Genomic DNA, 26,782 nt, shown 5'->3' with positions numbered 1-26,782 from the left:
CAGTTGAAAGTTTCAAAGAAAGTAAATGCTGGATCATTATAATGCTTTAAATGTATCTTTTACCATTAATAATTCTGCTGAGATTTGTAATAAGAATATTCCAGCTAAACGTTTCCATGTAATTTCAGGAGAAAGCAGTATGTTGGTCAAGTGAGGAAACTCTACTGGGAGACTGAGAGAAGTGCCACAGGTGGGAAGAGGCTCTATGTGTGCACAGATCGGAGTGTAATAGCCGCCATCAACACCTCAGATGGAGATCTAGGTATGTCTACAATATGAGCATGAGCTATGACTGTTTTCATTGCTTTAGGAAAATAACCTGTACCAGTCAAGCAGAAATATTAATTACACGGCTATTAATGCATTTTTTTCACCATTTTGTTTCACTCAGCTTATACTTTTTGGCCCATGGTGCTTATTTTATATTATACAAGACAATTATGATTGGCTACAAATAATATATCATTCATGTAACTAGTTACCAAAAAGTTCTGAAAAACAAAACAAATGCAAACTCAAAAAATGATTTTATGATAGAACAAAGATAATTTTAGAGTAGAGGAAGCACTGAATTGCCAATTCAATGGCCTTTTATTATGTTTGAAAATTTAAAAAATGTGTCTCTGTATTTTTTTTGTGTGTGATATTTTCCTATGTTCAGCGTATCACTTTAACTTGTTCTCCTGTTTCCAGCGTGGAGGAAGGTGTTTGAAGAAGGTCGCCGCGGTGATGTAGATGATCTCGTCTACACAGGAACCAGCCTGTTGTCTGTGCTGGCAGGTACCCGACTCCAGGCATGGAACCCAGCGGCAGGCAGCCTGGTGTGGGAGACTGCCATGGAGGGGGACATCACTCATGTGTGAGTGGGTTGGGTAATTAGTAGTGTTGGAGACTGCCATGGAGGGGGACATTACTCATGTGTGAGTGGGTGGGGTAATTAGTAGTATGGGAGACTGCCATGGAGGGGGACATCACTCATGTGTGAGTGGGTGGGGTAATTGATAGTGTGGGAGACTGCCATGAAGGGGGACATCACTCATGCGTGAGTGGGTTGGGTAGTTAGGAGTGTGGGACACTGCCATGGAAGGGGACTTCACTCTTATGTGAGTGGGTGGAGTAATTAGTAGTGTGGGAGACTTCCATGGAAGGGGACATCACTCATGTGTGAGTGGGTGGGGTAATTAATAGTGTGGGAGACTGCCATGGAAGGGGACATCACTCATGTGTAAGTGGGTGGGGTAATGAGTAATGTAGGGCACTGCCATGGAAGGGGACATTACTCATGTGTGAGTGGGTTGGGTAATTATTAGTTCAGGCATTGCTCCAGCTAGGCCTAAATGGAAGAGCGCCCCGCCCTGCTCTTCTGAGGCCCCACCCTGCCCTTTTATCTATTTATTTAAAAAATTATTTTTTTAGATATATTTTAAATTATAAATAATTAAGTCCTCATTATAGACTGATATTTTATTAGCATGGTTTAAAAAATTAAATAATGGAGATAATATATTCTAACAATTATTAATATTACAACAATTAATATGAAACAGGGAGCGTTTTGGATTCTATGGTGCACTCAAAAGTGCCCTTTTGACAAAATGCAGCACGCTTGAAATGACCTATTGACGAAATAGCCCCACCTTCCCTTTTTAACCAGGTTTTCCAAAGGAAAAAACTGGTTATTAGATTGGCGAATGCGGGCGGGCTGGCTGGCTGGCGGGCGGGCGGAACAAGCTTGTCCGGGCCATAACTATGTCGTTCATTGTCAGATTTTAAAATCATTTGGCACATTTGTTCACCATCATTGGGCGGTGTGTCGCGCGAAATAATAACGTCGATATCTCCAAGGTCAAGGTCACACTTTGAGTTCAAAGGTCAAAAATGGCCACAAATGAGCTTTTCCTGGCCATAACTATGTCATTCATTGTGAGGTTTTAAAATCATTTGGCACATTTGTTCATCATCATGGGACGGTGTGTCGCACGAAAGAATCACGTCAATATCTCCAATGTCAAGGTCGCCACGACTAAAAAGAGATTTTTTTTTAAAACAAACTTACAAAGACGTTAATTTTGTTTGTTCATTTCAAAAGTTCAGTTTGAGTTTTCTCCCTTTATCAGATTTTTTTTTCACAATTAAAACCTGGTTTTGTGACAATTTTGTCCCTTGTTAAATCCTATCCTGGAGCACTGGTGGGGCACTGCCATGATAGGGGACATCACTTATGTGTGAGTGGGTGGGGTTATTGATAGTGTAGGACACTATGGAAGAGGACATCACTCATGTGTGAACAGGGGAAGTAATCAGAGATTAACTTATGATTTTTTTTTCAATTTGCCTGTAGGGCTAGTTACTTTGAACATGTATTTTTCCTCAGTGAAAAAAGGTTTCCCCATCTTGAAAAGTTAATAATTGATTGATTGTATGATGATATTAATATTTAATGCTTTTTAATATAATATTATTTAATTATAATATATTAAAAAATATGTACTTATTATTATATTATATAGAAATATAATTGTATTCTAAAAAATGTATTTATATTTAGTTTAATATTACGAAAAAACATGCAGTTTCATGGCACAATTTTAGATGCATGGGTTTTAACATAGATGAGCCTGGATTGATGTGCATTCATTCTCCATGCATTTCTATGTGGAAAACTTGATTGACCGTGATGATTACCCATTAGGACGCCAGTCTCCTGTAATGTTTTCAGGGGAAAGGTAGGCTACATAGCAGAGCCCTCAGGCCCCGGGATTGCAGTTGGTCTATCTTCTACACATCTATATGGAGCCAACATGAGAGATGGCAGTGTTCTGTGGAATGTGGAGCTGCCTAACAGGTGAGAATGCTAGGCCTTTACTGGCCATTTTGTGAAAAATTCAATTTCAGGATTGGGAATATTTTCGAGCAAAAATTAATAAAATGGCATAAATGGGTGACAAAAAGAAAATTTTACCCCAGAGAGAACCCTGTGACAGTTCATCTACATACATTGTTGATAGATTACTGATGTAGGTCTTAGGTAAACAGGTGAATCAAAATTGTTGAATTGCATGAATAAAAAAGACTGTCCATATACATACATCATTTACAGGCAACTAATTTGACTCATTTATGCCTAGCGTCTAGAAAAAAAGGCCTTGGCAAATAGCATCATGCGGCGTCTCATCAGGGTCTGCGCTGTTTGCTGAAAGAAATTTCTGTAAGAAATATTCTAAATATAGAAATAAATATACTAGACATCCCGAATTTGAAAATAAATTGATCCGATTTAGAAGGATTGGAGAGTCCACTCGGCATAAATGGGTTAAAGTATTTTCCCTCTGTCATATTTCAGTGACGTGGTCAAGTATGACATCCTACAGGTGGTGGACAGTGTAATGTACGTGATTGGTCGCACGTCCGGAACAGAGGTCAAGGTCATCTCCGTAGACAAGGAAGGGGCAACTGTGTCAAGCAGGTCTGTGCTGGCGGGGTTCCTGCGTAGGGATACCAGGTGAGTTGGAAAGGAGAGATCATGTTTTGGAAGTCATGGCGAGAGAAGGGACAAGGGGGCAAATATATAAGTCACATTCTGAGAAAACTGGGCTTAATGCATGTGCGTTAAGTGTCGTCTCAGATTAGCCTGTGCAGTCCAAAAAGGCTAATCAGAGACGACACTTTTTGCCTAATTGGAATTTTGCTAAGAAGAGACTTCGTTTAAATGAAAAATGTCATAAAAGTGGAAAGTGATGTCCCAGATTAGCCTGTGCTGACTGCACAGGCTAATCTGGGATGATACTTTACGCACATGCATTATGCCCAGTTTTCTCAGAACAGGACACATTATATTGTTTGTTTTTGCATAAAAGCTGTCTAGCAGTTGGTGTCCTGCAAAGGTATACTTTGAAAATGAGAAAATGAAAAAGGGCAATATGTTGTGAAATAAATTATTTGTGAAATTTGCTTATGTGCATCAAGCATGTTGGCAATAAAAATGTTACTTTTCTTAGTTTATTCTTAAAGCTTAAGTTTATTTTTAAGTCTTAGTCTCATTTACCTTCTAAAGATGTTTGTAAATGCTGATGTCTGTCCCTTAATTTAAGTCTATTTTAAGGTCTTGTAAATACTCAACTTGATGTAGATTTTAAAGTCTATTTTAAAGTCTAAAGTTTATTTTAAATGTAAACAGTCAAAACTGACCTAATGGTCACTTGAGAATAACAGTCAATTGCAGACAACGGTCAGTCTGTTTTCCTCCTGTTAAAAATCGCCTAATATATTTTACTTGAGAATAACAGTCAAATGTCCATAACGGCCAATATCTAGTATATTTCACTCCTAAAGTCATGTTTGAACTGAAAATAACGGTCAAGTGCCAGTTGTTTCGATTCGCAAAAATTAAGAATACAATCAAAACAGTTGCACGTTACAAAGAGAATGTGTATTAGAAGCAATTATTGTCTGCATTCATAACGACTAAGCATGAGAACGTGACAAAGTCAATAGATCTTAATCACTGATCAATGAGCCTTTGTTTAACACTGTGTGCAAACGACTGGCTGGGTGGGGGTAACGATGTGGCAATACTACCAAATGACCAACCATCTAAAAAGTTTTAATCCAAAAATAGCGGTCACTTGTCGACAACCGTTATTTGGCCATTTCCCTTGACTGACCGCTGTTCTCAGTTTTGACTGTATTCTTAAAATATTCTGAGTATATGTCTCCTCTGTTTCATTCCCATCATCATTAATCAGGAAATTGGGAAGAGGCCCAAGCCTTTCAAATTGGGAATTTCATGCGCGATAACTGCTCATTTTGGTAATACTTTTTAAAAAAGTTTTTGAAACAGGGTCTTTTTCATTGTGCAGAAGTATTTAAAGAAACATTGTGTTGCATTCTTAATTATATTAGAGCTCATTGCTTTCAACTTGGGAGATGCTCAATATGTCTAAGTAAAAAAAAATAATTTTTTTTTTTATAAATTTGGAAAATTCTTCTACCAATTTAGGGAAAAAATGACCTCATTTTCAATGGGGAAGAAGCCGAATTTCGGCCTCTATTATAAAAGGGTGAAAAGCCCTGATTCCTTACAATTGCCCAGTCTTCTGTGAATAATATTAGCTAATTGGTCCATTACTTCACAGATGCAGTGTGGTGGAGCAAATGTACCTGATGTGTGTATGTCCTGCATCCGAGTCCCTGCAAGTGCTCAGCCTTCAACATGGCTCTGTGTTCACTGCCACCTCTATACAGGTGAGTCTCTACAAGTGCTCAGCCTTCAGCATGGCTCTGTGTTCACTGCAACCTCCATACAGGTGAGTCCCTACAAGTGCTCAGCCTTCAGCATGGTTCTGTGTTCACTGTAACCTTCATACAGGTGAGTCCCTACAAGTGTTCAGCCTTCAGCATGGCTCTGTGTTCACTGCAACCTCCATACAGGTGAGTCCCTACAAGTGCTCAGCCTTCAGCATGGCTCTGTGTTCACTGCCATCTCCATACAGGTGAGTCCCTACAAGTGTTTAAGCATTCAGCATGGCTCTGTGTTCACTGCAACCTCCATACAGGTGAGTCCCTGCAAGTGCTCAGTCTTCAGCATGGCTCTGTGTTCACTGCAACCTCCATACAGGTTAGTCCTTACAAGTGCTCAGCCTTCAGCATGGCTCTGTGTTCACTGCAACCTCCATACAGGTGAGTCCCTACAAGTGCTCAGTCTTCAGCATGGCTCTGTGTTCACTGCAACCTCCATACAGATGAGTCCCTACAAGTGCTCAGTCTTCAGCATGGCTCTGTGTTCACTGCAACCTCCATACAGGTGAGTCCCTACAATTGCTCAGCCATCAGCATGGCTCTGTGTTCACTGCAACCTTCATACAGGTGAGTCCCTACAAGCGCTCAGCCTTCAGCATGGCTCTGTGTTCACTGCAACCTCCATACAGGTGAGTCCCTGCAAGTGCTCAGTCTTCAGCATGGCTCTGTGTTCACTGCAACCTCCATACAGGTGAGTCCCTGCAAGTGCTTAGCATTCAGCATGGCTCTGTGTTCACTGCAGCCTCCATACAGGTGAGTTCCTGCAGTTGCTCAGCCTTCAGCATGGCTCTGTGTTCACTGCAACCTCCATACAGGTGAGTCTCTACAAGTGCTCAGCCTTCAGCATGGCTCTGTGTTCACTGCAACCTCCATACAGGTGAGTTCCTGCAGTTGCTCAGCCTTCAGCATGGCTCTGTGTTCACTGCAACCTCTATACAGGTGAGTCCCTACAAGTGCTTATCATTTAGCATGGCTCTGTGTTCACTGCAACCTCCATACAGATGAGTCCCTACAAGTGCTCAGCCTTCAGCATGGCTCTGTGTTCACTGCAACCTCCATACAGGTGAGTCCCTACAAGTGCTTAGCATTCAGCATGGCTCTGTGTTCACTGCAACCTCTATACAGGCTAGTCCCTGCAAGTGCTTAGCCTTCAGCATGACTGTGATCACTGCAATCTCCATACAGGTAAGTCTCTACAAGTGCTCGCCCTTCAGCATGGCTCTGTGTTCACTGCAACCTCTATACAGGTGAGTCCCTACAAGTGCTTAGCATTCAGCATGGCTCTGTGTTCACTGCAACTTCTATACAGGTTAGTCCCTGCAAGTGCTCAGCCTTCAGCATGACTGTGATCACTGCAACCTCCATACAGGCGAGTCTCTACAAGTGCTCAGCCTTCAGCATGGCTCTGTGTTCACTGCAACCTCCATACAGGTAAGTCTCAACAAGTGCTCAGCCTTCAGCATGGCTCTGTGTTCACTGCAACCTCCATACAGGTGAGTCCCTACAAGTGCTCAACCTTCAGCATAGCTCTGTGTTCACTGCAACCTCTATACAGGTTAGTCCGTGCAAGTGCTCAGCCTTCAGCATGGCTCTGTGTTCACTGCAACCTTCATACAGGTGAGTCCCTACAAGTGCTCAGCCTTCAGCATGGCTTTGTGTTCACTGCAACTTCTTTACGGGTGAGTCCCTACAAGTGATCAGCCTTCAGCATGGCTCTGTGTTCACTGCAACCTCCATACAGGTGACCTTAAATTTTGTTACCCTTTTAAAACAAAAAAAGGTGCAACTTTTTATCCTGTACATAATATAGGTTTGAATGTAACATAGTATTTTCCTTTTCTGGAATGGAATAAAGTCCACACAATTTGAGTGGTTGACTTTAATTCTTACTTGAACATGTTAATATGCCAATTTATTGGTTGGACGAAGTTCAATTTGGAGAAATGACTTAACTCAGAAGCAAAGTGAAAATGGCCATGTGCAAACTGCATAAAACCCCAACAGCCTGCAAGTTACTTGCAGTCTGTTCAGGTTTTATGCTGTTTGCTGCTAATCAGTATCTAATGGTTGGAAATAAAGCATTTAAAACTTGAATATAGTAAGAAAGGTCTTTAATTAATTCAACTTTCTTAGGGACTACACATGTGTTAAAGTACTTATCTAAGTGGATAAAGGATTAAAGCACATGCAAACTTTTTTTAGACTTGTGACATTTCAGACACCTACTGGTAGCTTGTAATTCTAATGTGTTGCAGTTTTTGAGCTACTTTTAATCCATTATTTGTTTATTGGATTGTTAGTAAAACTGATTTGTTGATTTTTAGGCTTGAAATGAGAGTTGAATGAGAACAAATCTTTAAATTGTTTACCCTAGTGGTCTCCCCTTTTGTACAATAGTAAAACTCAGTAGCATTTGCAAAAGCTTTTACCTTGATGTGCATCAAATTGAACAATTTTCCTATACTGGTTATCATAAAATTTCTGACCACCTGTGTTCTGTTACCAGGACCTAGGGGTGAGGGAGGGCCCTGTAAAGGTACTGGAATCCACGCCAGCAGGTACTGTGCTGTTGGCACCAGGGAGGTCTGTTGTGCTGGTGTCTGTTGCTGCTAACAACAAGGTCACGGTTAAAAAGCACCTACCTAAGGTTTGTTGTTTTCTTATCTCATGGGAATATTTCAAACAACAAGAAATTGTCTTATTAAAATCGTAGTTGTGTTTGTTAGTCAAGGTCTGAAAAGCCCATGTGATTTACAAGAGACATTTATAATAGGGATGCTTACCTTTTCTACCACTGAGTCTAAGTTTAGATAGAATGTAATTTAAAAAAAAAATAAAAAATTATTACAATCATTAATCTGCTGAGCTACAAGCGATGCTCATTGCAGAGTGAGTTTGGGTTTTAATTTTAGTTTATGTTGTGCCAATAAAACAACATCGTCAAATCAAAACATTAAAAAACATTTAAGCCTGTCTCTTTTAACAAGGCTAAATGCATGTTATCAACATATGAATGAAACTTTCTGCCTAGGCTAGATTTTTAATTAGAAGGTACTTCCTTTAAACAAATTATCCATAAAGTGAATAATGTCATCCCTGATTAGCCTGTGTTCACTGCACAGGTAAATCAAGGCCAATTCTTGTTGCACATTCATTAGGCCTCTTTTTTCCAGAGTGATTCCCATTTATTTGCTACAGTTAATTTCACACCTGTATTGTATACAAGGTTACCTGTGTAAAATTGATTGGTCACTTTTCCAGGCATTGGTGGCCACTGCAGTCCAACTGGAGGACAAGTGGTATCTTATGTATCTGCAGGCTTCCAGTAATGAGGTATGCTCATGTCGAAGGGTTCCTTATTATTAAAGGGACCTTTTCACAGATTTTGGCATGTGTTGAAGTGTGTCATTAAATGCTTTATATTGATAAATGTAACCATTGGATCTAAAAAGCTCCATTAAAAAAGCAACAAAACAATTACAGAAAGAAAAAAAGTAACCATCAACTGGGTTTGAACCACTGACCCCTCGAGTAAAAGTCCATCGCTTAAACCACTCCGCCAACTGTGCTCATACAATGATTGATGTATTTTATACTTTATATAAGCAATCCTCATTGTATCTCAAAATATAATGACAACAACAGAACTCTAAAAATTATTTAATCTTTTCGCGTTGCAACGCTTTATAATTTTCAGGTTTTTAAATCGTCAAAAGATACATATAATGGATATTTTAGAGCATGGTAAATGTTCAGTATTACTGTTTTCTCACAAATATTATAACTTCAACCAAAATTTGCGAATCTAAAACATTTTTTTTTTTTTTTTTTTAATGTACCGAAATGTGAAAAGGCCCCTTTAAGATTCAGTTAATTAGTAACAATACTCTTTAAACCTAAGATAAAAGGAACAACAAAAGTTATTTAGTAGTACGGAGTACTATTGTTCTTTGCGAAAAAAGGCCCTGTACTTGTAAGAAACCAACTCTAAACTGACTTCCTACTGAAAATGTCCTTGCTTTTTAATCTGTTGTTGTAAAATAAAGCTTGAAAGTCCGCACAGGCTAATCAGGGACGACACGTTCTGCCTAAACTTGATTTTTGCTAAGAAGAGACTTTCTTGAAACGAAAAATATCATAAACTCGGAAAGTGTCGTCCCTGATTAGCCTGTCACAGAGCACAGCCCATACATGTTTTCACATCTCAATAACTAGTGAATGAATTACTGTTTTGAAATAAAACTTAATTCTTAGATATGTTATTTTGAGACTTCTTTTGACGGTATAATTATAAATTATGTAGTTGTGGTCAAAATTAGTATTGCTAAAATAAAGGAACAAAAACTAATAGAAATATGGAGCAGATCATTTACTAAAAAATAAAGAATATGGTCTAATCGTTCGTACAAATTTCCATATTTCTTGTCTCAATTGCACAAGCGTAGGTTAACCCTTTCCCATTCAGAAGCAAAGTGAAAACATCTAAATGCAAACTGAGTAACTCACAGTCTGTTCAGGTTTTATGCTTTTTGCTGCTCATTAGTATCAAAGTGTTGGAAATGAAGCCTTTAAAACTTGAATCAAGTAACAAAAGGTCTTTAATTAAATGTTAGTTTCATAGGGATTATACATGCAGCAAAATACGTATCTGAGTGGTAAAGGGTTAATTGTAGGGATGGCAAACCTAAGCATATCCGTAACCGGTTAACCTGTTTCCATATTCGAGCGGTTAACTGCTTAACCGACTGTTGTTTTACCACATAAATGAAGAAAACAATCCAAAAACGTATACGTTTATAAACAATTACATGTATATGCAAATTTACTCAGTCTTGTTGATTGTCTTGTAACCTAATTACTTTAATCATTTTATCAATTCAATACTGTTTCTTTACAAATTTTGTTGGTCCTTAAAATTGGGAATTCAAAGTCTAAATTTAATATTATACATTTTGAATCTAATACTTAGTCATTTCTGAAGTAATTTCCGACATACTTTGCATGCTTGTCAGTGAACTGTGATATTTCTTTGTTGTAATATTGCCTTCATGTCATTAACACATAATTTTTGTTCTACACCTTGATCAATAAAAGCTGGTGCAGAATTTGAATTATGTTGTGTTTTTTTAACACTCATTATTACGTGCATTACAAATTTGCTGAAAAAAACAATTGTCAATTAGTGTAAATATATTTTGTAAGTGGCATAGTGATTTCCAAACCTCTGTTCTTATGGCCTGTTTATACTCAATGTCTTTATTAGGGCATTTAAGTTAGCAATAGTTGTTAAAACAACAGTGATCAGGTGTAAACACAGTGTCCAGCTTTATTATGCTCCCCGAAAATTTTCAGGGAGCATATAGTTGCCAGTTTGTCCTTCCTTCCTTACTTCCTTCTGTCACACTTTTGTTACAGTTTCTCATAGCACCTTCAATACTTTAGCGATCTTTTTCATATTTGGCATGTAGGTACCTTGCATGGACCTCTACCTTTTGATGAGGTTTGAGGTCACTGGGGTCAAGGTCAAGGTCACCGAGGCTAATAATAGATTTTTCCGTTACACTTTTGTTGCAGTTTCTCATACCACCTTCAATACTTTACCGATCTCTTTCATATTTGGCATATGGGTACCTTGCATGGACCTCTACCTTTTGATGAGGTTTGAGGCCACAGGGGTCAAGGTCACTGAGGCTAATAAAAGATTGTTTTATGTGGTTATTAACACATAGATTGACAAAGCGCATCATAGGGGAGCATCCATCAGTTTTACTGATATTCTTGTTGATTTTATGAAGCAATGGTAGTCAACACGATGGCATAATAGAATGTAAAGTGCTAAACAAACACACTGCAGAGTAGGTGCTAATTGCTTGTGTGCCTGCTCATTAATCCGCTGCACCTGATGGTTTACAACTCTTATCGCTTTTGATCCACAGGGGCATCACGGGGTGGTAATTGCCGATAATTTGCGATAAGATAAGCGGATTAGCCAATACAGTGAAATGAAGTAAAACAAAACTTAGGATTTTAGCATTTATTGGGTTCAACCATAACTTGTGTTTTCTGCATGAGTAACCGAATATTAATTTTGTAACCAGTTAACCTCCTTAAGAAACTGATAACCGGTTAACCGAATAACCGTTGCCATCTGTTTTGCATTATGACGCTGAAAGCAAATATAATTTATTCAGCAGCCTAAGCTCATACTACATATTACAGGAGTTAAAAGTTGGTGGTATTGAACTGGAGACGGGCAGCACCCTATCAGAGCTGTCTCACACCTTCCACTACCCCAGACACTCGGGCCAGCCTGAACTGGTGAGTAACCCTGGTCCAAAACAGACCAGCCTGAACTGATGAGTTACCCTGGTCCAAATCAGGCCAGCCTGAACTGGTGAGTAACCCTGGTTCAAATCAGGCCAGCCTGAACTGGTGAGTAACCCTGGTCCAAATCAGGCCATTCTGAAGTGGTGAGTAACCCTGGTCCAAATCAGGCCAGCCTGAAATGGTGAGTAACCCTGGGATTAGTCCACTACCCCAGTTCAAATAAGTCCAGCCTAAAATGGTGAGTAACCCTGGTTCAAGTCAGGCGGGCCTGAACTGGTGAGTAACCCTGGTCCAAATCAGGCCAGCCTGAACTGGTGAGTAACCCTAGTTCAAATCAGGCCAGCCTGAAGTGGTGAGTAACCCTGGTTTAAAACAGGCCAGTCTGAACTGGTGAGTAACCCATGGATTAGTTCAAATCTAATTAATTAGATTTGTGTTGTGAGAGCAGGTGTCTTTTTAGAGTTCTGGAGAACATAGTCTGAGTTGGATTTAACCCATTTATGCCTAGCGTCTAGAAAAAAGGCCTTGGCAAACAGCGTAGACCCAAATGATACGCTGCCTAATGCGGCGTCTCATCAGGGTCTGGGCTGTTTGCTTAAAGGAATTTCTGTAAGGAATATTCTAAATATAGAAATAAATATACTAGACATCCCTAATTTTGGAAATAAATTGATCCAACTCAGAAGGATGGGAGAGTCCACTAGGCATAAATGTGTTAAAAACTATGTGAACAAGGTTTCCACTGGGGGTTTGTTGGTATTGACAGATTCTGGCTGGAGAATTAAAGCCAACATTTATAGACAAAAATTGTGAGCATATTGTGAGGGAAAAGTTCCTTACAGGTCACAGAAATCAAATGAACATTCTTAACCCATTTATAATCCGGCATCTCATCAGGGTCTACGCTGTTTGCTTAAAGAAATTTCTTTAAGAAATATTCTAAATATAGAAATAAATATACTTTACATCCCTAATTTTGAAAATATATTGATCCAATTTAGAAGGATGGGCGAGTCCTCTAGGTATTAATGGGTTAATTTACCTACCACTGCAACCTTGCTTATGAGGCGGTTTAGCAAGGCATTATGGGAAGACTCTTTGAATGAAATTCACTTCTTTTAATTGAGGCCAGAAACAATCCTATAGCAACCAGTAATGGTGACATTAAAGGGACTGTTAACCACCAATGACTCAAAAAGAAAAATACGGTCTTTTTTAACATTTCTTTTTTCGTCATTGGTGGTTGACGGTCCCTTTAAGGTAAATTTTATGGAAATGTCGATACCAGTTCAGTGATTGTGATCTTCCACTATTCAGATGAGTGTGATTCTGGCTCGCAAGAAGGACGGCAAGCTGGGTTACAGGATGGCGGTTCTCTCCCAGGACTTCTCACTGCAGCTCATCCATAAGACAGGTAACAAACATGTAGTTTTATTAGCTCGGCTGTTTTTGGAGAAAAAACGAGGTATTGTCATAGCCAGCTCGTCGTGTCGTCCGCCGTCCGCGTCGTGCTAAAACCTTGACATTTTGCTCTGAAATTAAAGTGCTTCCACCTACAACTTTGAAACTTCATATGTAGATGCATTTTGATGAGTTCTACACGCCACACCCAATTTGGGATCACTAGGTCTATAGGTCAAAGGTCAAGGTCACTGTGACCTCTAAAAAAAAAAATAAATTCTGACAAGCTTTCATTTATTCAAAACTGCACCCGCAGCCGAGCGTTGGCACCCGTTATGCGGTGCTCTTGTTATAGTTGATATACATGTAGCTGATAAACATATTGGTGATATTCATATAATTATGTGATAACCATATAGGCTATATAGATATAAATGATAAACAAGACAGGTATCATGTAGGTAATCAACATAAAGTTGATATGCAGTGGACACACTTTAAACATGCATCCTCTCCTAACCAGACAATTGTGTCTTGTTCTGAGAAAACTGGGCTTAATTCATGTGCGTAAAGTGTCGTCCCAGATTAGCCTGTGCAGTCCGCACAGGCTAATCAGGGACGACACTTTCCGCCTAAACTTGATTTTCAGTAAGGAGGGACTTTCTTGAAACTAACAATACCATTAAAGCGGAAAGTGTCGTCCCTGATTAGCCTGTGCGGACTGCACAGGCTAATATGGGACGACACTTTACGCACATGAATTATGCCCAGTTTTATCAGAACAAGACACATATATTTAAACGTAAAAAATCTACCCAATACTGCAATCTCATTCATTTTGAAAAAAAAATCTGTTCGAAAACCATGATTTCTTAACAACCATACATAATGTAACCCCTCAAAACTGTTATAGGTCTTTTGCACTTGCATCAAAAGTGTGTGTACTGGGGACTGAAGTGTCATAACATTGATGAAACACTATATGTGAAAATCACAAATCAATCACAAGACTTCGAACATATGGGGAAAGCATAATCATCGATAATGACCTGTGTATTGTAGCACAATATATGAGCCGCGTTCTGAGAAAAGTGGGCTTAATGCATGTGCGTAAAGTGTCCTCCCAGATTAGCCTGTGCAGTCCGTACAGGCTAATCAGGGACGACACTTTCCATTTTTATGGTATTCTAGTTTCAAGGAAGTCCCTCCTTACCAAAAATCAAGTTTAGGCGGAAAGTGTTGTCCCTGTGCAGTCCGCACAGGCTAATCTGGGATGACACTTTATGCACATGCATTAAGCCCAGTTTTCTCAGAACAAGGCTTATATCATTGGCATCAAGTTGATTTAAAATCTGTTTGCTGATAGCAAAAGTGATCAAACGGGTTGTTTACTGGTAAACAAATGATAACTAAAATGTCCTCAAAGAGAGGCATGTAAAAATATAATTGACATGAGATAGAAATGGATAAAAGGATTTTAATGAATTTCAGGAAATTGCTCATTATTTCTCAAAACCACTTTATGAGTGTGGGCCAAGGTAGTATCATTTAGCTATTAAGTAGTTTTTGTGTGTAAAATTTGAGGAACAATTCCTCCCCTTTCATTATCTCAAAAAAGTTGTTTTTTTCAAATGTATTGCCTAAAAATCCTGATGGAAGGTTTGAATTATTTTTTTTATGTGTTGTTAATTGCAAAATTCAATTCATTTACTTATTCAAACCTATGAGTTGAATCTAAGCAAGTTAAATTTTAAATACACCTATATTTGCAATTCTATAGCATTTGTAAGCAAAAAAAAAATTATATTTCCCAAATTTAGTGACCACAACATAATTTCTCCCATTGCAAAAGGCCTCAGTCCTATGAGAAAATTGTGATGAATAAAACCAGTATCATTTGTTTACAGGCAAGTTGGCCTTGCCTAGAGAGGAGAGTTTGGCCTTCACATAATATTTAGTTCATAGACCTACAGACAATACATTGAACTGACAATACACAGGTGGTGAAAAAAGCCTGGGCGTGTATAAGGCTACCTGTTCTAAGTACAGACTAAGAAAATTTAGAAAAAGTACTCAAGAGCTTAAATATATACTGGCAAAAATGATCCTTAAGCCATTGACTTATTTTTTTCTAAATGAAGAACAACATAATTTCAGGTGTCTACTGAAAGCTAGACATAACTCCCAAGTAGCTTTAGCAGTTTTAAGTTTAACCCATTTATGCCTAGCGTCTAGAAAAAAGGCCTTTGCAAACAGCGTAGACCCAGATGAGACGCCGCATGATGCAGCGTCTTATCAGGGTCTGCGCTGTTTGCTTAAAGGAATTTCTGTAGGAAATATTCTAAATATAGAAATAAATATACAAGACAGCCCTAATTTTCGAAATAAATTGATCCAATTAAGAAGGATGGGAGAGTATACTAGGCATAAATGGGTGAAAGATTACTCTTTTATGTTAAGACTCAAAATTGGTAGATGAATACAAGCTGAGAATGATCTGTTTCCAGGCAAAGTGGCCTGGCGCAGAGAGGAGAGTCTGGCGTACACCTACGCTGTGGAGCTGCTAGACCTGCCTGTGTCTGAGAACCAGGCCAAGTTTGAAGAGGAGTTTGGTTCCCATGCCGACAATGTGGTCACTATGTTCATGAAACGTGTGAAAACTCAGGTCTCCCAACTGCAGGTAAGTGGTTTGTGGGGAACATTCCTGTGGGTCTAAATAAAAAATGACTTAAAGGAAAACATGTAAGACAGTAACTCCACAAATAATTATAATGGAAAAATTATTAAGTACATTTTCTGTCATCTTTTCGAATCGTGTGGTAAAAATATGATATTTGTTTAATCCTACAATGATTATGAAAGGATTTTGATTGATGTTCTGATATTCGCATACTTGGTTATTATAAGATAAGTTATTCTGTTACGGGATAAGTTCACGTTATTGATTGAATTTACACATGCTATATGCATCCGCAGACTGTCTCTCTTCATAACCAGACAAGTCATAAACAGGCACATCAGGACAACACTGTTGCCTAGACTTATTTTTAGCTCGGCATTTTCGGAGAAACCCCGAGATATTGTCATAGCCAGCTCATCGTGTCGTGTCGTCCGCCGTCCACCGGCGTCATGCTAAAACCTTGACATTTTGCTCTAAAATCGAAGTGTTATTCCACCTGCAACTTTGAAACTTCATATGTAGATGCACCTTGATGAGTTCTACATGCCACATCCATTTTTGGGTCACTAGGTCAAAGGTCAAGGTCACTGTGACCTCTAAAAAGAATATAAAATCTTACAAGCTTTCATTTATTCAAAACTGCACCCACAGCCGAGCTTTGGCACCTGTTATGCAGTGCTCTTGTTGTTTAAAAGAGACTTAACTTAAAAAATAAATTCATTGAAAGCGAAAAGTGTTGTCCCTGATAAGCCTGTGCGGTTTGCACAGGCTAATCCGGGACAACACTTTTCTCACATACATTTAGCCCATGGTAAAGTCTGGAATCTCTATTTGACACGCAGACCTTCCTTCTGGAGCATCTGCATCGACTGCAGGGGGTGAAGCAGACGTCTGGAGTGATTGCAGAGGAGGAAGAGGAGGATGAAGAGGATCTCCTACGTGATGAGTTCTCACTCCACAAGATGATGGTCATGATCACGGAGCCGGGAAAGGTAAAAATTGGTTTCTTTTGTTAGCATCATTAGGTAAAATTTTTTTTATTGGCCTTATCAGTTGAAATTATTTGTCAGCTGTTGGTTTTTACACTCTAGCCTGGGTATTAAGCAAATAACTTCATACATATCGTTACGTTAAGATTTTGCAAGATATTGCATATTGGGTGGATGGGCTGTTTGTCAAGGTCATTATGCGAATCTTAAAAGCAAGAACAACTACACGAATACTGCATTTAATGATTAATGATTAGTGATGCAATTAATTGTATGCATGAAGCATACTTTCCTATAACATGAATGTATACTATAGAAAACCATGTATAAAATGCACCGTTTTTTAATGCCAAATGGAGAACAACAATTCAAGCCAATTTAATTAGCAATTTAGACAGAAAATGGCACCCTTTTTTCTATTGCACAAACAAACAATCAGTGTGATTGAAAAGCTTTATTTTGTATTCAAAGAAGGAAGCGTTTTCATGATGGGGAGCATGAGTTGCATTGCACAATATTTTGGACATTTATAAATTTCACAGATAATTGGGATGAGAAGTCAGAATGGTCACATTGTATGGCAGCACCTGGTGCCTGACTTGGCCCCGTTTGACACACTCGGCTCCAAGAGATTCCTCCTCTTCGTACAGAGGACCACGGCTCACTTTCCCCACCAACCCCAGTGTGTGGTGCTGGGAAAAAATAGAGTAGGTACTTCCCCACCTATCTGCCTGTGTGTGGTGCTGGAAAGAATAGAGTAGGTACTTTCCCCACCCATCTCACTGTTTGTGTTGCATGGAAAAAATAGAGTAGGTACTTTCCCCACCCATCTCACTGTTTGTGTTGCATGGAAAAAATAGAGTAGGTACATCCCCACCTATCTGACAGTGTGTGGTGCTGGAAAGAATAGAGTAGGTACTTTCCCCACCCATCTCAATGTGTGTTGTGCTGGGAAAGAATAGAGTATGTACTTTCCCCACCCATCTCACAGTGTGTGATGCTTGAAAAAGAATTGAGTAGGTACTATCCCCACCCACCGCACTGTTTGATACTGGGAAAAATAGGATTGGTACTTTCCCCACCCATATCACAGTGTTTGGTGCTGGGAAAGAATAGGATTGATACTTGCCCCACCCATTTCACTGTATGTGTTGCTGGAAAAGAACAGAGTAGGTACTTTCCCCACCCACCTCAATGTATGTGTTGCTGGAAAAGAACAGAGTAGGTACTTTCCCCACCCACCTCAATGTATGTGTTGCTGGAAAAGAACAGAGTAGGTACTTTCCCCACCCATCTCACAGTGTGTGGTGCTGGAAAAGAACAGAGTAGGTACTTTCCCCACCCATCTCACTGTATGTGTTGCTGGAAAAGAACAGAGTAGGTACTTTCCCCACCCATCTCACAGTGTGTGGTGCTGGGAAAGAATAGAGTAGGTACTTTCCCCATCCACCTCAATGTGTGTAGTGCTGGGAAAGAATAGAGTAGGTACTTTCCCCACCCATCCTGTGTGTGGTGCTGGAAAAGAATAGAGTAGGTACTTTCCCCACCCATCTCCCTGTATGTGATGCTGGAAAAGAATAGAGTAGGTACTTTCCCAACCCACTGCAGTTTGCGGTGCTGGAAAAGAATAGAGTAGGTACTTTCCCCACCCATATCACAGTGTGTGGTGCTGGAAAAGAATAGAGTAGTTACTTTCCCAACCCATCTCAATGTGTGTAGTGCTGGGAAAGAATAGAGTTGGTACTTTCCCCACCCATCTCAATGTGTGTGGTGCTAGGAAAGAATAGAGTATGTACTTTCCCCACCCATCCTGTGTGTGGTGCTTAGAAAAAATAGAGTAGGTACTTTCCCCACCCATCTCACTGTATGTGTTGCTGGGAAAGAATATAGTAGGTACCCACCCACCGCAGTGTGTGTTGCTGGGAAAGAATAGGGAGGGTACAGATTAGTGATCAGGGTAAGTTTGTGTATACTACAGTATATATGAAATTAGGAATTTCGCACAATTCCTAAACGATTCTGAATTTTGTATGCGTTTTATAGCATTTGATGGTAAATCTGTGTGAGATAAGTGGAATATATAAACAAAGTCTTCATCTCAAGGGCGAATGTAATTTATTAACTATTGGATTAATCAGGTGTGTTTTTATATAAATTTTAAATATTCCATATGAAATAACAGTAAGGTAAAACGCTAGTTGGTCAAAGTAAATGGCACTTGTCAATGTCAACTTTCAAGGATTTCTTTCATTGAGACTTTGTCCTGCTTTCTGCCATTGTTGAGGTTGCATTTTATGTTCTTCATTTAGTTTAAACATATTTATTGTCCCCTACCGGTGAAACCAGAGGGGACCTATGGTTTGCGCTCTGTCTGTCTGTCAGTCTGTCACACTTTTCTGGATCCTGCGATAACTTAAAAAGTTCTTCATATTTTTTCATGAAACTTGAAACATGGACAGATGGCAATATGGATATCATGCACGTCAAAACATTTTGTTTCTACATCAAGAATTCTGGTTGCTATGCCAACACATATATAAAAACAATTTTTTACTGTTTCACCAGTAGGGGACCATATTGCTTGGCAATCTCTTGTTTAAGCTTTTTTGCATTGAAACCGAAAGGCATATTGAAATGTTCTTGAGTCTGTTCCAAGAGAAGACACAGTACGTGGTGTCTTTGTTGGGTAGATCTCAAGATCATTCCCTTAGTAGAGATAAACCGCTATCCTCCCAGTCGCTTGGATGACACGATATCCACCATGTCCATTATTGCATTCCTATATTTCAGGTGTCAGGTCGGGGCCAACTGTTTGCGTTCAACCCCATCACGGGGGAGCCAGTGTCTGGGATGCCAGGGGAGGGAGAGCACCTGCCGTACAGTGTGAGACAGGCCTTCCTGCTGGGTGTGTGGGACGAACACTTCATGAAGCCGCTCGTCATGATGGACCATTCAAACATGGTACAGTAACACAAATAATCAATTGAGTCGCTTTCTGAGAAAACTGGGTTTAATGTATGTGCATAAAGTGTTATCCCAGATAAGCCTGTGCAGTTCGCACAGGCTTAACTGCACAGGCTTATCAGGGACGACACTTTCCATCTTAACTGGATTTTTGTGTAGAAGAGACTTCCTTTAAATGTAAAATACTGTAAAAGCGGAAAGTGTTGTCCCTGATTAGCCTGTGCCGACTGCACAGGCTTATCTGGGTTGACACTTTACGCACATATATTAAGCCCCGTTTTCTCAGAACGCGACTCAATTGAAAATCAGACAGCTTGAACAGATTATTATTTGTACAGATTTGAGGCCTGTTAGTGCAGAAACAATTAACATTTAGAAACTCTATCAAATGAGGAATTCTTGTTCTTAACCACTGTTTTTGTTACAGGGCAACCAAATATTTCCTCAATTTACTTAACCCTGCACCACTTAGATACGTATTTTGATGCATTTGTTGTCCGTTAAAAAGTTACATTTAATTAAAAACCTTGCTTTTTAAATTCAAGTTTCAAAGGCTTCAGTTTCAACTTATGAGCAGCAAACAGCATAAAACCTGAACAGACTGTGAGTTACTCGCAGGCTGTTCCTGTTTTATGCTGTTTGCACATAGCAATTTTCACTTTGCTTCTGAGTGGGAAAGAGTTAAACTGTGTAGCGTTAAAAACTGGGATCACCAACTTGGACTGGTCAATAAAAGTATTGTGGGAGTAAATCTGTATTAGGGTTTACGAAATCAAACACCTTACCCAAAATTAATCACAAACCATATAAAAAGCCATACGGGTCCTTAAATCAGGTTCACATCATTATGCTGTGTTATTTGAGGTCTGTTGGTATTCTTTGCACTGGTATTTCAGGAAATAAAAACCATTGTATTTGACATTGAGTGAAATCCTTTTTATGCCCCCGGATCCAATGATCGGTGGTATATTGTTTTTGGCCTGTCTGTCTGTCATTGTATGTGTCTGTCTGTCATTGTATGTGTGTGTCTGTCTCAAAACTTTAACCTTGGTAATAACTTTTGCAATTTTGATGATATAAACTTGATATTTGGCATGCATGTGTATCTCATCGAGCTGCACATTTTGAGTGGTGAAAGGTCAAGTTGATCCTTCAAGGTCAAAGCTCATCCTTCAAGATCAAAGGTCCAATATACTGCTTCAAAGCGGCGCAGTAGGGGTCATTGTATTTCTGACAAACACATCTATTGTATATCAACTATCAAGGGTGGAGGGATTTAGAATTGGCGTTGTCTGTCAATTTGTCCACCTGTCAGAAACAAATTATTTTTTGGTGGGGAAATTCAATGAAAAGAATTTGCTTGTTAAAATATGTAATTCGAACAAAACAGAATTACAGTATCTAATCTGTGTTATTAAAGAGTGTAATCTGTGAGATTTATTGCGTTGTCATGGGATTATTTCTTGATGAAATCTCTCATGTTGCAGCTGATACTGAACCTGTCAGACTTGGTGCTTGGTTGCAGGTTAAAGGAACTTGTTGGCAGAAAAAAAGTCATACCTAAAATAACCTGACAACTGCTTTTTTATTAAATAATTATCTTATTATGATAGGAAGACAAAGTATTGTATTGAAAAAAAATTCACTAAGCAAGGGATTCAAACCTAGAAGTTGAAGCTGTATACATGCGTTATGTTTATTAAGTTTGATATGTTAATGTTTCAACTGTATTTTATTGTATCACTTTTGTACCACACTTTTCCTGGGATTTCTGGCTAACAATTACTAAATGCATATGTATTTATTATAAAAGTAGCAGACAACTGCCCTACTTGTATTAGAGGAATGGCGAAAATGGCTGTAATGTGCATTCAATACCCATCCCCACACATGTTATATGGCCAGGCCAGGGCTTTAACCTGCAATCTTCGGATTTAGTTTGAACATACTAATTTAAGCTCGATTGCATCAAAAGCCTCAGGCTTATTGAAAAGCTCTTGAATCCGTTTCCTGGGCCTAGAACCAATACTTGGTGTCTTTGGGGAAGATTTAAAGAACGCTTCCACAGTGGGGAAGGAACTCATGACCTCCGGGTCGCTAGGCGGACACCATGTCCATTACACCACGGCGACCTCTGCTGGGATTTGTAATTCAGATCTCTACCTAGTGAGCTAGGCAGTGGGGTTAATTTGCTAGAGAAACATAAACTCACCTGAATACTGATTAAAGTTGCTATACATTCTTTGTATGTAATGGTTGACAAATGTATTCATTTCCAATGATAACATTGCACAACATGTAACCCAAGTGCTTTAAATTCTAGGTGCAAGTGTACCCAGCAAGCATGCTGGGATTTCTACGAGACCAGACCCCCACCACATGTGTACATTTACCATTTCAATCTGTGCATTCTAGGTGCAGGTATACCCATCAAGCATGCTGGGATTTCTAGGAGACCAGACCCCCCATGTATACATGTACCATTTCAATCTATGCATTCTAGGTGCAGGTGCACCCAGCAAGCATGCTGGGATTTCTTCGAGACCAGACCCCGCATGTGTACATGTACCATTTCAATCTGTGCATTCTAGGTGCAGGTATACCCAGCAAGCATGCTGGGATTTCTACTAGATCAGATGCCGCATGTGTACATGTACCATTTCAATCTATGCATTCTAGGTGCAGGTATACCCAGCAAGCATGCTGGGATTCCTACGAGACCAGACCCCCCATGTGTACATGTACCAGGCTGATACAGACAACAGCATGCTGTACGGTTACAGACTGGCCACTTCCGGTGCAACCGTATGTAGCTTTGTTTTTAGGCCTTTTTTGTAGAAAAATTAACCCTTTGCCACTTGGATAGATATTTTGACGCTTTTGTAGTCACTTAGAAAGTTAAATTTAATTAAATACCTTTCTTACGAAATTCAAGTTTTAAGGCTTCATTTCCAACCCTTAGATACTGATGAGCAGAAAACAGCATAAAACCTGTTCTGGTTTTATGCTGTTTGCACATAGCCATTTTTACTTTGCTTCCGAGTGGGAAAGGTTTATAAATGCAGGAAGTACAGACTCTTCTGCTTGGGTGTTGCCATATGTAAGTGTGATTGGTGGCCATTTTTGTTGCAAAATAAAAAATGCTGGAATTGCATACTGGTAAGCTCGGATGAACGGTTTGTTACAGTGTTTTGTGGCCTGTCTAGTAGTAAAATTTCAAAATACAATGGCAATTTTTCGTTCACTATTTGTTCAATATTAAAAAGGAAAGATTATAATAAATATTGTATTCACTGTTGTTACAAAGTCTTCTTTTATGGAAGACATTCTTTCATTATAGTGTATCCCTTTTTTAGTGTAACACAACATTATTTGGTCAATATTATAAAGGGAAAGGTAATAAATATTCTCTAGTATGGTAACATAGTCTAATATTTGTTGTTTTGAGGACATTCACTTATACTGTATCCTTTTTTATGGTAAAATAATTTTAGTAATGATGTATGATTAGTTAAAAATGCTACAACATTGTGATTTCCATTAATATCAGCTCTAAATCTTCTATTCTCTCATTGCAGGTGACAGTGGACAATGTGTGGACAGTAAACCTGCAGAATCAGCGTCTGAACATGAAGATAACCAATATTGTGGGGAAACCTGCTAATGGTAGGCATTGTATATTGAGTAGTCAAAGAAAGATGGGTCAACTTGGTAAAGAAATGGTGTCATTTTCATCTAAAAAAGGTTGAACTTCATTTAACAATGGTTAAATTTGTTTTTAACCAGGTTTACCGAAGGAAAAAACTGGTTATTAGATTGGCGAATGCGGGCGGGCTGGCTGGCTGGCGGGCGGGCGGAACAAGCTTGTCCGGGCCATGACTATGTTGTTCATTGTCAGATTTTAAAATCATTTGGCACATTTGTTCACCATCATTGGACGGTGTGTCGCGCGAAATAATTACGTCGATATCTCCAAGGTCAAGGTCACACTTTGAGTTCAAAGGTCAAAAATGGCCATAAATGAGCTTGTCCTGGCCATAACTATGTCATTCATTGTGAGATTTTAAAATCATTTGGCACATTTTTTCACCATCATGGGACGGTGTGTCGCGCGAAATAACTACGTCGATATCTCCAAGGTCAAGGTCACACTTTGAGTTCAAAGGTCAAAAATGGCCATAAATGAGCTTGTCCTGGCCATAACTATGTCATTCATTGTGAGATTTTAAAATCATTTGGCACATTTGTTCACCATCATTGGACGGTGTGTCGCACAAAAGAATCACGTCAATATCTCCAATGTCAAGGTCTCCACGACTAAAAATAGATTTTTTTTTAAAACAAACTAACAAAGGGGGTTAATTTTGTTTGTTCATTTCAAAAGTTCAGTTTGAGTTTTCTCCCTTTATCAGATTTTTTTTCACAATGAAAACCTGGTTTTGTGACAATTTTGTCCCTTGTTTTTAATTGTTCAATTTTATTCTAAAACGGTTAAACATCATTTTCATAATAGTTAAAATTATTGTAAAATGGTTCAAATTCATCTAGAAATGTTAAAAGCAAAGTGTTTGGAAAAACTGCTAACCTATAGCATCATTTTGTTGTTGTAATTCTGGTGAGAAATGGCAAATATTTTTACTTGAATTGGAAATATTAATGAGACTTCTGTAGCTTGACCACTATCAACAGTTTTTTTCATGATTAATGAGGAAATTATTTGTTTGCCAAGTAAAACATGTAATCACTAGCTATGTTCTGCTCCTTTGTGAGTCATTCCAATTTGATGGCACTCCAGTAATGTAACATGAACACTATACATAGATCCGTTCTATACAATCACTGTCAGTGATCATAGAAACTTGTAATTGCAACATCATGCACCTTATTGAAATATTAATGGAATTTCCTAATCAACCTGCTTGAGTCGGTAACTGACGATAACCTTATCAGAGGAAGGTAGAAAATGGTAACACCAGATTTGTGGCTAAGAATGGAGTCAAACAGGCAGTTCTTGGCTTAGTTGTGCAGCGCTGTACCCACTGTGCTTGCCACCTATACATATCTTATGACAGCCACCATATAATTGTAGATGCTTTAAGTATTAAAATGAGCGTGGGAAGTTTTAAGTGTGAATTTCAATATGAAATGAGTAGATTTTTTAGATGTCTTGTGTGTTTTCGTTGAAGATGTTCACTCGCAGGGTTTGATGGCCAGCCTTCCAAGATTAAATGTGTCTTGTTCTGAGAAAACTGGGCTTAATGCATGTGCGTAAAGTGTCGTCCCAGATTAGCCTGTGCGGACTGCCGCAGGCTTTTCAGGGACGACACTTTCCGCTTAAACTAGATTTTCGGTAAAAAGGGACTTCCTTTAAACCGAAAATGCCATGAAAGAGGAAAGTGTCGTTCCTGATTAGCCTGTGCAGACTGCACAGGCTTATCTGGGACGACACTTTACGCACATGCATTAAGCCCAGTTTTCTCAGAACAAGACACAAATGGTGATTAAGTATATAAATATGAGCCATGCTCAGGAATAGCTAGGCTAAATGCATGTGGGTAAAGTGTCGTCCCATATTAGCCTGTGCAGTGTGCATAGGCTAATTAGGGACAATGCTTTCTGCTTAAACTTGTTTTTTGTTTAGAAGAGACTACATTAAGTCTACCTTTGGATTGAAACAAATAGTGCAAGTGTTTTCTCTTATGAGCCTGTACAGTTGATCTGGGTTGACACACACATGCATTGATCTAGGTTGACACTTACACACATGCATTGATCTAGGTTGACACTTACACTCATGCATTGATCTAGGTTGACACTTACACACATGCATTGATCTAGGTTGACACTTACACTCATGCATTGATCTAGGTTGACACTTACACACATGCATTGATCTAGGTTGACACTTACACACATGCATTGATCTAGGTTGACACTTACACACATGCATTGATCTAGGTTGACACTTACACACATGCATTGATCTAGGTTGACACTTACACACATGCATTGATCTAGGTTGACACTAACACACATGCATTGATCTAGGTTGACACTAACACACATGCATTGATCTAGGTTGACACTTACACACATGCATTGATCTAGGTTGACACTTACACACATGCATTGATCTAGGTTGACACTTACACACATGCATTGATCTAGGTTGACACTTACACTCATGCATTGATCTAGGTTGACACTTACACACATGCATTGATCTAGGTTGACACTTACACACATGCATTGATCTAGGTTGACACTAACACACATGCATTGATCTAGGTTGACACTTACACACATGCATTGATCTAGGTTGACACTAACACACATGCATTTTACCCCGTTTTCTCGTAGTGTATACCAAGGTATATTAAAATCATAACTTTTCCAATAAAAACATGGCATCCCTTTCTTCTTTCTCTAGAATAATCTGATGATATGAATAATAAACCTAATAATAACTATAATAATACCCTAATAATAAATAATAATAATAATTATGTAATAATAATAAACCTTCTACTTCAAGAGCATGTGCACTCTCAGGGGCGTGTGCTAGGTGACCGGACAGTGCTCTACAAGTACCTGAACCCCAACGTTGTCGTGGTAACCACTGAGGGGGAGGAGCCAGCAACCCAGCAGCTTAAAGGTGAGATTAAAATGCAGTGCTTTTTATGCCCCTGAAGGAGGGCAAAAAGTGATCGCTTTGTCCATCTGTTAGTCTTTGCGTTCGTCCGAAAACTTAAAACATTGGCCATAACTTTTGCAATATTGAACAAAGCAACTTGATATTTGGCATGCATGTGTATCTCATGGAGCTGCACATTTCGAGTGGTGAAAGGTCAAAGTCATCCTTCAAGGTAAAAGCTGAAGGTTAAATTTTGCAATATTTAAGATAGCAACTCGATATTTGGCATGCATGCGTATCTCATGGAGCTGCACATTTTGAGTGCTGAACGGTCAAGGTCATCCTTCAAGGTCAAAGGTCAAGGTAAAAGGTGAAATATATGGCTTCAAAGCGGCGCAGTAGGGGGCATTGTGTTTCAGGAACACAGCTCTTGTTTCATTCAAATGTTTTGCCGTCACAAAATGAGGCTCATATAAATATCAAAACTAT

General features: G+C 39.1%; 1 protein-coding gene and 1 long non-coding RNA gene across 9 annotated transcripts in view; both read left to right on the top strand.

The window, feature by feature from the left end:
* Nucleotides 1–26,782, top strand: part of LOC127881156 (ER membrane protein complex subunit 1-like) — a 67,116-nt gene that overhangs the window by 11,946 nt on the left and 28,388 nt on the right. Inside the window, exons 2-18 of one of the 3 annotated variants that reach the window (XM_052428835.1) lie at nt 129–262; nt 694–859; nt 2,720–2,845; nt 3,344–3,502; nt 5,136–5,196; nt 6,190–6,237; nt 7,805–7,945; nt 8,560–8,631; nt 11,518–11,616; nt 12,943–13,039; nt 15,534–15,706; nt 16,549–16,698; nt 17,238–17,402; nt 19,486–19,656; nt 22,339–22,464; nt 23,238–23,325; nt 26,195–26,314. In XM_052428835.1, coding sequence (XP_052284795.1) covers nt 129–262; nt 694–859; nt 2,720–2,845; nt 3,344–3,502; nt 5,136–5,196; nt 6,190–6,237; nt 7,805–7,945; nt 8,560–8,631; nt 11,518–11,616; nt 12,943–13,039; nt 15,534–15,706; nt 16,549–16,698; nt 17,238–17,402; nt 19,486–19,656; nt 22,339–22,464; nt 23,238–23,325; nt 26,195–26,314 — 2,096 coding nt within the window. Of the gene's footprint in view, nt 1–128; nt 263–693; nt 860–952; nt 982–2,719; nt 2,846–3,343; nt 3,503–5,135; nt 5,245–6,189; nt 6,238–7,804; nt 7,946–8,559; nt 8,632–11,517; nt 11,617–12,942; nt 13,040–15,533; nt 15,707–16,548; nt 16,699–17,237; nt 17,403–19,485; nt 19,657–22,338; nt 22,465–23,237; nt 23,326–26,194; nt 26,315–26,782 lie in introns of those variants that run through there. The other 2 variants (XM_052428834.1, XM_052428836.1) reach the window with 2 other exon arrangements.
* Nucleotides 25,388–26,131, top strand: LOC127881158 (uncharacterized). 6 transcript variants are annotated; one of them, XR_008049941.1, is made up of 5 exons: nt 25,388–25,437; nt 25,528–25,677; nt 25,738–25,827; nt 25,888–25,917; nt 25,948–26,131. It is a non-coding gene; the product is annotated as an uncharacterized LOC127881158 (long non-coding RNA). The 6 variants fall into 6 exon arrangements; XR_008049938.1 differs by having other exon boundaries at nt 25,858–25,917; XR_008049942.1 differs by lacking the exon at nt 25,888–25,917 and having other exon boundaries at nt 25,978–26,131.

Source organism: Dreissena polymorpha, chromosome 5 (assembly GCF_020536995.1).
Source record: "Dreissena polymorpha isolate Duluth1 chromosome 5, UMN_Dpol_1.0, whole genome shotgun sequence".
In the NCBI taxonomy this organism is placed as follows: Eukaryota; Metazoa; Mollusca; class Bivalvia; order Myida; family Dreissenidae; genus Dreissena; species Dreissena polymorpha.
Note: the sequence above shows the minus strand (reverse complement) of the source record. Positions and strands in the feature narration are given on the sequence as shown.